We start from the raw sequence: 11816 nt of genomic DNA, 5'->3' as shown, positions 1-11816 counted from the left end.
GAAAAGTAGTTATTAAAACTCTTGGTTATTTCAAAAGTAAAATTGGTGAGTTTTGTGATGCTTATTATCTAATAATTTAATTCTTATTTAGAAATTAAGATACTCCTTTGGAAGACAATGCATGCAAATGTTTCACTCTTTTTTTCAATAATGACTTTCGTCCTTCTCTACTCTCCTCTCCTTGGGCTTCGTTGTATCCGCTGACCTAAACGCTTTAGTGGGGCGATTCCGCAGGAGACTACAGGCGATTCGCAAACCCTGTGTGTTTGCCGTCTAGTCTTGTGGTGAAGAAATATTCAGAATGGCCTGAGGTAGATTCTCGTCAAATTGCTATTCTAGAAACCGTCGAAGATATTCAAAACCGTCGTGCACCAGGTTTTGCGGGCGCTATGCGGAGTTCAAAGAAGCCAACTCGGGTTCGGCGCCAGCCGCTTGGAAGATGCCAAGCGCTACCATCAATTCAAACGTGATGCTGATGAAGTGGAAGCTTGGATCAATGAGAAACTTCACAGATCCCTAAATTTAATCGCTTGCGGACCGAAAAACTAACAGAGATTCCAAACCAACCTTCAGGTAGGTTTTTGAAAGGATGAAGAGTGACAACTATGGTCAATACTTTAGTGCTTTATTTGCCATTTAGGATTCAAAGCTTGCTCTCCTTCGACAACGCCCCAAGCAAACCTTTGTCGAGAATACAAATTTATTCGCTTGATTTTACTTGGTTTGATGCAGATTGTGAGTAAAAGATCGGGTTTTACATATTTTCTGACCTGTTTTTGATAAAATGTTCCTTGTGTGTAGATCTTATGGAGAAATAGTTTTCACAACAGTTTGTGTCACAAAATATCACGCTGGAATTCATGTGCGTGACCAGACATTACTTAGACGCCACACAGCAGTTTGATTGATCAAATTTAGAAATTCGCGATCACTCTTCCATGGCGCGATGGGATATGAGATTATCGAGTGCGAAATCATCTAAAGGAAAGTGCCACAAGAATTATTAGGTGAACTCTGGTCTGATCTCAGCAAAGTGCAACCATATATACTATGCAAATTATTCAAAGCACGCGCCACGTTCGAATAGAGCCGCTGGTTACTAGAAAGCGCCAGAAACTCTGATTAATTAATCTTCGCTGAGTGGCGTGATCAACTCAATCGTGCTTTATCATCTGGTTTCTTAGATTGAGTAATTCGTGTAAGTCGCAACGTTTTGAGTCGGACAATTGTTTTGCTAATCTGCATCTAATGTTGAACGAACAGATTTTGTGAATTACTACGTACACAATGCATGAATTCAGATTTTGAATAAAAAAGTAATGATAAGCAGGGAACTTGAAGAGTGCTGCAAGAATCATCTCCCCTCTTACTCTCTCTTACTAGCACTATATGAGTTGACCTAATCAAGTGTGTATAGTTTCAATGCCCAATACTTTGATATGGGGTATACAATTCATCATCATTGATCATTTAGCCATGAGAAAAAGAACAGCAAAATTTGTTTGCACCAGCCCATATCTCTTTGGAGTTGAAACAAATCAGTTATATGAATAAATTGCTTGTAAGTTTTGTTAACTTCCAAACTAAATGGAGAAAGTGCAAAGTATGATCAATACAAGGATGCTTTATCTGCTCTCATGGATTCAAGTTTGATCTTGTTTGCCAATGCCCAGAAGCAAACTTTGGAGCAACTTCAGAATACCCCGCAACTCATTACATGTCATTGAATAAGAATAGCATCTATTGTGTTATGCCTCGATCTTCAAAGCCTCCCTACACATGTAAGTGAGGCGGACCAAAGTTGCAGGGTATTCTGAAGTTTAGCCCAAACTTTTGTTGATAATACAACATTTGTCTTATCTCTGATCAGAGTTTAAACTAAAATATTATATAAGTGAATTATTAGTAAGTTTTTTTAGCTTCCACCTGGTCTGAATGTAGCAAAATTTTGCAAGATTTCCATATAGCTCTATATTTCATTATGTTTACTGTTCTTTGATTAAGGAAACAATGGCAAAAACAACAGATTGTATTGGGACAATGGCTTTGTTCTGGAATAGTCTGGGAAATGAGGAAATACCTCTAAAAACTTCAACAACCTCAACATCAATGCTTTTAAAAAATGTTTTTAATATACATATCCATCCAATTTTTATGAACTGAAAAATTTTTATGATTCGAGAACATTACCAAACTATACAAGGCTAAAATTTACCTTAAATTTTTACTTTTCTTTCTGATAGTGTTAATGACACATTTTCACCTCAATGTAGCATACAAACCTTATTTTGGATGCAAAATACAAGTAGCTTGGGAAACAATCTGCAAACTGTTTTGGTTTTAACTATGCAATTGTCATCTTGTGTTGTCCAGGGTAAACTCCAGAAACATCAGGCATTTGAAGCAGAGATTTCAGCTCACAGCAATGCCATTATTGAACTCCAAGAAAATGGTGAAGGCATGATCAGTGAGTCCCACTATGCCTCTGAACTTATCAGGGTGAGTTTCAATTAGTGCCTTTATTTTGTTCCTAAATACTACATGCAAAAGATATCCATGCATTTTGATTTCACTTAAGATATAAAACACAGCTTGCAGAGATGAGGGAAAACCCACAGTTTTTCCATTTGAAAGCATTGCATTTCCCAGGAAGGAGGTTCATGCAAATTGTGTAACTTATACAAACTGTGAGATTAAAAGGGAGAGTAGAGAATCAAAAGTCTTTAAAGAAGGGAAATGAAACTTGCCTTTGCCAAAACATGGGAACAAAACTAACAAGGTAATAAGGTGAGAAGTGTATGAAAGTTAACAAATATATGTTGTTAAATGATCAGAATTTACCCTTGATTTCATTTCAATTTACATTTGAAATGAAAGCATGTAAAATGTTAACAACTGAAAGGGAATTGTGCAACAAAGTAAATAACAATAATAAAATGAACTTGACTGTAACAAGTTTATATGAGAATTTTAATAGGCTTTCAATGATAATTTTTTCTTCTACTAAATTAGAAACAAATACTCAAACATCTTCAAATGATCGTTTCTTCAACAGGAACGTCTTGACTCACTCATCAAGTTATGGGAATTGCTGCTTTCCAAATCAGCAGAGAAAGGCCGCATGCTTCTCTTTACTCAGAAAAGAGTCCACTTCTTGCATGAAACAGAGGAAGTTATGTCATGGATTTTAGAAAAAGTGAGTCCTGAAATATACCTGTAGATATTTTAAATGCTCATTGCAGATATCTTTGCATCAGTAATATTGTCATTCCAACCTTGGTAATAAGAAACATTTTCATTTCAACTTTTTTCCTTGTGGATGTAAATGTAGCAAACTAAAAAAAAAGGACATGTATATTGTTCAGTACTAAAAGTATGCACAATATTTTATGCTTAAGTAAAGTTGTTTTTTGAAAATGTAGGGTTTCTGCATTTTCCATGGATTTTCAGTTTCATTGAAAAGTCTGTTAGTAAAATTGTTATTGTTTTGTTTATTATTCAGGAAGCAATTGCCACTTCTGAAGAAGTAGGAAGAGATTTGGAACATGTGGAAGTTCTTCAGAAGAAATTTGAGGACTTCTTGAAGGATATTCAGGCAAATGAATCAAGGGTCACATACATCAATGAGCTTGCACATCAACTTGGAGATGAGGGTCATCCAGATATAGAACTGATCAGTACAAAGCAAGCGGTAAGAAGTTAAAGCTTAGCTGGATAAAATAAGCTTGAATCAGGTATTAATGATTCAAGGAGAACTTATTTTATAGCTCTATCAGAGGAGCATGCAATGTGATGATAAATCCTTGTAGAATTGTCTGCACAGGGTGACTTTTTCCAGAACAAGCAAAAAGGAAATCACATACTCTTCTCTGTTTTTTGAAGTTAAGCAAGTTTGTTCAGGTTGTCAACATGTTCAGTGGACATACATCGTGCCGTTTCAGGATTGGGTACCTGGAATGTTGTATTTCTGTTATTGTTCAATTTAGTTCCCTCCTTCAAATATTGAATGTGTCTGTTAATAGTGCCTATACCCTTGAAGGTACTGCTTTTAGGTACATATCCTCAACTTAAATCAAACTTTCTGCTTGTACATGAAAAACTTAATAATAGCAGCCTTTCATGCTAGCCCTTTAATAGACATGCCTTCAATTTACGAGGATTTAATACATCTTAAGTTACTGGTTTTTAATTTTAGGAAGTTAATGAAGCTTGGGAAAGGCTGAAGATGCTGGCACTCAAACGTCAGAAGAGACTGGCTGGTGCCCAGCAAATACACAGCTTCTATCGGTAAGAAGCCATGTTATTCTTGGTAATACTACTTTTGCTTTGCTCTTACTGGAGCAGACTACTTTTGTGCTACATAAGCTTGTAGCATTGCTTTTTTGAATCGTAAAATAGGGTTTATGTCAAAAACGGTTATGGCAGAAGGAAAGTTTAAGGTAACAGGAAAAGGTTTCAACTGGTCAGAATGAAATTTACATGTAGCTCAGGTTATAAAAACATAGATGGAGATTTTTTATACATTGGTCAGAGAATTCTTGAGTCCTTGATGTCCACTTAGCACCTTGTTAATGCAAGCCAAGGTATAGAATCTGACTTTGCAAGAAACTTCTTTTTAGCACTACAAGATCTGCCTCAACTGTAACTGAGTCTCTGAACTACCACTTTTATTACTATTTTCATTGTAAACAATTGAATTAAAAGTGCAGCTTATATTGTCTTACATCAGCTGTACATGTATGCACACGAACCATAACACTGAAGCTGTAACTTAAATCTATTTTAACCAGTGATGCTGATGAGACCAAGAATTGGATCAATGAGAAAGACAAAGTTCTGTCATCAGATGATTATGGAAAAGATCTGGCCAGTGTCAATGCTCTGTTACGCAAACATGAAGCTCTAGAACGAGATTTGGCTGCAGTGGAAGATAAGGTTACTCCTATTTCCTCAGAAAGCTGACTTTTATATTTTACTAATTTAAACAGATATAATCCACAAAAAAAACCAGATTTGACTGTATTCAGATATCAAAACTGACCAATCATAACTAGAAAACATAACTTGTGTTTTAAAGCCAATCATATTTTGACAAAACATAGCAATCAGTTTTTGCAAACCAATCTTAAAATGCTAGAGAGACTTATTACCCTTCTCTTGTCTCTGATAAAGACTTAAACACAGATTTTAGCTCTATCAGTCACTGTTAGCATCAACAGTCCTCTTCCCTTGCTCAGGCAATAAGACTGAGGTTAATAATTTCTGATTCAACTGACTCCTGAATACTCCTTTTCTAGGTCACTGCCCTGGGTTCAGAATCTGCACAGCTGCAAGAGGCATATCCAGAAAGTGCAGATGAGATAGCTGCTAAGCAAGATGAAATTGTAACTGCCTGGGGAAATCTTAAGGAGAAGGTGCTGTTCAAAGTCTTTATACTGGAGCTCACTACCCACGAATCTGAGGGTGAAATCTGAAGGATCAAGGTTTTATTCCTCTTGGGGTCTTTGAATTGTTTTCCTTTGTCCCGCATTCATGTCAAGATAAAAAATGTCCTTTGCTTTTACATTACCAAGCTCAAAATTTACCACCCTAGGTATCCTATTTATACAATTAAAATGCTATTCTCGGTTAAACATTTATTGTATGTTTATTATTTATGCAGTATGAAGGATCCCTTTGAACTTATTGTCATACATGTATATATGGTATCTTTCAGTCTGGGGTGCGAAAAGCAAGGTTGGAGGATTCTTATCGTCTGCAAAGGTTCATCAGTGACTACAGGTGAGAGGCATTAAGAGCTTTTCAATCACTATGACTTTGCTTTTGTACATTGTGGTCTGCTGCATGTACATTTAGGTTCAATAACAGCCAGCTGGAATAGTCTTGTAAGAGAAATTAAATGTGCTTTCTGTTGTCAAGGAAAAACTATCTAAATTTCTCAATAACCAACCTGAGATTCTCGTGTGGTTGCAGTGTTCATACATGCATGGTGTAACCTTTCAGCTTTCATCAGGTGATCAGGCTAACAGGACTTCTCTTACGAAAATGCAAGCTGTTTTGAAAGGAAAATGTAAAGCAAAGGCTGTTCAGTTGACAAAGGCTGTTCTGACTGCACCATATCTTAGACTGATAATTTTATTCACGCTTATCAATTGAAGGCATGTTTTTCCAGCTGACTCACACCAGTATATGTGTTCTTACTTTTCTTCAAACAACTACCTGTATTTTCACCCCATGATTTTTTCATTTGATTTAGGGACCACATTTCTTTTATAAATGAAATGAAAGTCTTGATCCAAAGTGATGAACTGGCAAAAGATGTAGCTAGTGCAGAAAGTCTTCTGGAACGTCATCAGGAACATAAGGTGAATGTCATTTTTACCCTTGACTCATTTTCTCTTGAGGTCTTCTTGTTAACATGCAATTCTTTCCTTGTATCCATTAGGGTTATATTGATGCATCAGAGGATGGATTTAAGAAGTTTGCCGATGATGGAGAAGAACTTGTCAATTCCAATCATTATGCTACTGATGAGATCAAAGAAAAGGTACTTAATAAAAAATTTCCCTGTTTTTTTCCATACTTTTAGCAGTGTATGTGTTCAACAACAATAATATTATAATGTAATAAAATATGTGCTTATTGTTGATGGTGGTGTAAGATAGGAGATGAACTTTGTTTGTTTGTGTCATGATAGAGTCACTTTGTTGTAGATGGTGACATTTTGACTGCAATACTGCTGGTCTTCAGCAGGTAATGAGGTTGATAGTTTACGTGTCTATCAACCTCATCACCTGATGAAGAATAGCAGTATTGCAGTCGAAATGTCGCAGTCTATATCAAAAGTGACTCTATCATGAGACAAACAAGCAAAGTTCATCTCCTACCAATAATATTAAAAAAAGTTAATATATCTTTGTAATGCCCTGAAGGACACCTGATGTGGTTATGACCTAAATTGTTTTAATTATCCTTTAATTTTAAGCTGACATTAATTGGCAAGAAAGTGTTTACTCCAAGTGGTTAACTCTATGACCCCTAAGAGTGACTTGCATCTAATTTCTCCTTACAATATCACCCCTGAATCACACATTATGTCGCAAGAATAAAGGAAATGTTTAATTACTTAATTGTTAAACACATTCTCCTTGTTAGCTTTTAGCTTTTGTTAGCCTTTCTCCTTATGAAATGCATGTAGAACAGTATGAAGAATGCTTTTGATATTACGGTGCAAATGTTTAATAGGCAAGCAGGTGTTTATTCCAAACATTTAACTTTGCTCTCCCTTTAGCTTGCCAGTCTGGAGACTGAGAAAATGGAACTGTTGGAGCTGTGGGAGAGGAGACGTGTGCAGTTTGAGCAGTGTATGGAGCTGCAGCTTTTTAATCGGGATTGTGAGCATGCAGATGCCACTATGTCTAAACAAGAGGTTGGAACACATTTGTCTGATCTTGTGGTATATCATTTGACCCTGAAAATGATTATTCTGGTCTTCAGGAGACCTTGATTGATCATTTCTTCTGAAGCAGGCACAGTGTACCTGTTTGTAATTTAATCTGTGGCTTTAACCTGCAACATCAAATGAGTTTACTCATAACAGATGTTATAAATGTGCCTGTTAATACCAGGGCATTGTGAGCCTTAACTCGTTTCATTACAGAGCTAAATTCAGTGATGTTGTCATCTTCACTTTCCATAAGAAAAAACATTTGTGTTAACTATTCGGTTACCAGCAGTATATTGATGTCTTCGCAAGATTCACCAAAATACAGTTTTATTGTGTCTTCAACAAGGAAAATGCTTAGGAATTGTATTTCTGATCCTAGAACATTTCAACACTGATATAGAATGAAGATGAAGTTGTACCAAAAATACATAGATGTTTTGTTTTGTTCCTTATGTATCACTAAATATATGTTGTGGAAGTTGTTTTTATTTACTGAACATTTTTAACAGGCCTTCCTTGCTGATGATAACCTTGGCGATTCTCTCGATGGAGTAGAAGCTCTGATCAGGAAGCATGAAGACTTTGACAAATCTTTTGCTGCCCAAGCAGAGAAGATCAATGTGAGTACATTACAGCAGTTAACATTTCTCGTGAAATTCACCAAGGATTTTACTGTACCTTAACTAGGTAATAACACACAGGGACAAGAGCTTTGTACATACATGTAGCCTGACTTTTCTTTGATGCCTCTAAAGCTCATTGTAGTCAAGTGAGCATCACAGAGGTTTTGATCTTCATGGAGAGCTCAGACTTTTTTCCAAAGCACCATTTATTTAAAACACATACCATAGGAAAAACTTCTGGACTACACAATATTTTAATATACAACAAATTACTAATTTATGCTCCTTTGTTCCTCCATCTTTCAGAGTATTGACGAGTATGCAAACCGCCTTGTTGACAGCAATCACTATGCCTCAGATGAGGTGCGTGAGAGAAGAGATGCCATAATGGAAAGGCGTAATAACATTGGGGAGTTGTCCAAGGTGCGCAGGTTGAAACTTGAGGAATCTCGTAAACTGCAGCAGTTTGAGAGAGACTGTGATGAAGTAAAAAGCTGGATTACAGAAAAGCTGAAGATTGCCAGTGATGAATCTTACAAGGTGAGAAATAGTATTTTTGCTCACACAAAAACATTAGGATTACCCAATATCTGGCTCTACCTATAACTACTTGTATAACAAGACTACAGTTAAGCTTTTGAGGCCTTTGGCATATTAGCACATCTTCATTTAAAGGTAACATGGTTGAGGGAATACAAGACAGTTCCACAGATTCTAGATTGGGTCTTAACTTTCAAGAGTCCTTCCAACCTTTTAAGTGTTAATATGGTGCTATTTAATCAAGGAAAAAGTCCTTGATTGCTTTTGGAAGAATTTTGTAAAATATGAGCAAACCTCAAATGTTACAACTGCAATCCATACACAATATTGCTGTAAGTTATTGTTTGTAACAAAATACCACTTTTGAAATCTTTAGGATCCAACCAATCTGCAAGGAAAGATCCAGAAGCACCAAGCATTTGAGGCTGAGTTGAATGCCAATCAAAGCCGGCTTGATGCAGTTGACAACACTGGTGAACAACTGATTGGAGATGAACACTATGCCTCAGATCTAATCAGAGAGAGACTTGATGAACTGCATAAGTTGTGGGCCTATCTGTTTGAGAGATCAAACGATAAAGGTACTTTACATGTGACTTATAAAACATTTTTGATTCAAGACATTACAGATATCCTTACAGGTCCAACGGTTACAATAGGCCATTTTACAGTTGTGTACTTAGTTGCCAAGCCTTGATTTGGAGTGAGGCTGAAGGTGACCTTGTTGTGTTAGAGACCTGAATCTAGTTAGCATGATAACAAATTATTTGCATTTCAAAAGCAGCAAGGTTGTATCATAACATGGTCACCCTTAGCCTCACTCCTGTTCAAAGGCTTGGCAACCAAGCACACAACTGTAAAATGGACTATTTGGAGAGTGGTGAAGCATACCTGTACACATAAAGTAGAAAATTACACTTGCGAAGTGTTGATTGAGGCATTTTTTCAAACCCTTTGCATTTTCAACTAGAGTTTCAGGACTGGAAATAACTCTTTACAAAAACAATTAAACAATTATACTGGAATGTATATAGTAGCTTGTGGGGATATCAAATGAAGTGTAAACTGCATAAGCAAATTTTTGCTTCTGCTTTAGGGCTAATTGTGTTTTTTCCTCTTATTTGGAATTCAGGGTTGAAATTGAAAGAAGCAGCACAGCAACAGCAGTTCAACCGGTGAGAAGTGACACAAAACATGTGATCTACTTTCCCTTAATACTACGTTTACATGTATTTCAAGACTCTTCTTGTTATATTAACCTAGATGTTAAGTCCTCACAGATGTGCAGAACAATAACTACTCTATCATCACACTCTGAGAAATGTCTTGTGACATCAATGTTATTGAATGCATTTTGATATGTTATGAACTTGTTATCATGCAGAGGTGCCGAAGATGTTGAGTTGTGGTTCACTGAAGTTGAAAACTTGCTTGCTCTTGAGGATGTAGGAAAGGTATGTTATTTTGAAAAAAATAATAAAACCCATACCTGTACTTAAATCCTAGTAGTTCTTTGGTTTCTCTATCTGGATATGATTATGAGGAATTCTGAAAAAAGTTGCTTTTAATTACAGGATCTGACAAGTGTGCAAAACCTCCAAAAGAAACATGCCATGATAGAGGCTGATGTCATAGCCCGTGCAGTAAGTACAATCAAATATAAAGTTGCTAGGCTGGTTATTTAACCAAAGTGAAGCTGTTGTTTAACGTACCCCTTTCTAAGCCATCTCCAATTTAGCTGAACCTTTAGTGGAGGGACATTTATTTCATTATATCAACCTTCTCAAAGAGAATCCTTGAGGTCCTCTGCTTGTGTAAAATCGTGGTTTGATTTAGAGCTTGTACTGTGTCTAGGCTGATTTTGTGAAGACCACCTGTCATCACATTTGAATTGTTCTCTGTTTTTATGAATATTTTATCACTGATGCAACCATGTAATATCTTCACCTTGATGCTTTCTCTTCAAATGACAAGGACTGTATCTGTAGTGACTGTCTCTTTTAGCATTGATTCAGGACATTTGAAAATATGGCTAATAGTTATAGAAAGCTAGGGTAACATCTCTAAGATAAATGTAAACTGTTTCAGAAATGAAAGTGAGTTGTTCAATTTTTCATTATATATTCTGTTGTGTTGTTCCCCAGGAAAAGATTGAGGTTGTTAATGCACAAGCTGATTTATTTGCGGAGGCTGACCACTTTGATGCTCCTTCCATCAAAGAAAAGAAGGAGGTTTTAAATAGCCGATACCAACAGCTACAGGTGATAATGATAATGAAGTGTGTGTGATTGAGTGGCTCAGGGAAATGTCCAACTTGTAGCCTTTACTAATAATATTAATACAAGATGATAAGAATCAGTGCTCCAAGCTTGACTCCAGTGAGTCTCCTGACAACAGTCACTACTAGAGACAACAGTCATCTCAGGACTACAGTACTATCATCCAAAATGTCAGACTCCATGATCATATGTTTTTTTACTACACAGTATTGCCAAAAGGAAAATTCAGTTGCTGATAGCCATGATAGACCAAGATTTACCCCAGAATTTGTTTTAAATTTATATTTACAAAACTAGATCATCTGATGTCCTTTTCTCAGGAAGTACTTAACATTACCTCCCATCTTCCTCACCAGGCTCCTCTCTTAGCTCGCAAAGCAAAGCTCCAGGATGCTGAGAGACTTAAACGATTCCTTCATGATGTTGAAGATGAGGAGGCATGGATAAGGGAGAAGGAACCTGTTGCTTCATCCACAAACACTGGTAAGTAAATGAATAGCAGATAATGATACAAAATAAAGAGCAAAATGAAAATTGATTCCAGTGGAAATTATGATGATTGCTTTCCTGGGGTATTAATATAAACCACTTCAATGTAAATGTAAGTGGTCTGAAAACAAATTGAAAGTCCTTGAAATTTGCTGAAGCACTCAATTTTTACAACTATGCTTTCATTATCCAAACATGGTCATTTTTTAATGGTTTTCTCTGTTATTAAAAATGTTATTGCTGAACAGAAATGCTCCCTTAACTGTAGACCATCACCTCAATAGTAAACTGAAAATTAAATGTCTTCCTCCATAGGCCGAGATTTGACAGGAGCCCAGAATCTGTCAAAGAAACACCAGGCTTTAATGGTAAGAACAGCTGTACCTGAACAATTAAAAAAAATGTTTTAGTAAATAAATGGGTTTGTGGCCAGAAGCT

The 11816-nt window shown here is 36.3% G+C and overlaps 1 protein-coding gene across 1 annotated transcript in view; it reads left to right on the top strand.

Moving 5' to 3' along the window:
* The window catches only part of LOC131784666 (spectrin alpha chain, non-erythrocytic 1), a 32757-nt gene that overhangs the window by 5816 nt on the left and 15125 nt on the right, over positions 1–11816 (top strand). The window contains 21 exon segments of the mRNA XM_066164811.1: positions 235–428; positions 430–573; positions 2374–2499; positions 3056–3196; positions 3503–3691; positions 4196–4287; positions 4791–4935; positions 5298–5414; positions 5717–5781; positions 6257–6365; positions 6446–6547; positions 7292–7429; positions 7957–8067; positions 8377–8610; positions 8987–9191; positions 9743–9785; positions 9995–10064; positions 10185–10253; positions 10755–10871; positions 11246–11372; positions 11694–11746. Of these exon segments, the coding sequence (XP_066020908.1) occupies positions 235–428; positions 430–573; positions 2374–2499; positions 3056–3196; positions 3503–3691; positions 4196–4287; positions 4791–4935; positions 5298–5414; positions 5717–5781; positions 6257–6365; positions 6446–6547; positions 7292–7429; positions 7957–8067; positions 8377–8610; positions 8987–9191; positions 9743–9785; positions 9995–10064; positions 10185–10253; positions 10755–10871; positions 11246–11372; positions 11694–11746 (2591 nt within the window).

The sequence above is a fragment of the Pocillopora verrucosa genome, chromosome 4 (genome assembly GCF_036669915.1).
Source record: "Pocillopora verrucosa isolate sample1 chromosome 4, ASM3666991v2, whole genome shotgun sequence".
NCBI classification, from domain to species: domain Eukaryota; kingdom Metazoa; phylum Cnidaria; class Anthozoa; order Scleractinia; family Pocilloporidae; genus Pocillopora; species Pocillopora verrucosa.
The sequence above is the reverse complement of the archived record's forward strand: the minus strand, read 5'-3'. Positions and strand labels throughout refer to the sequence as shown.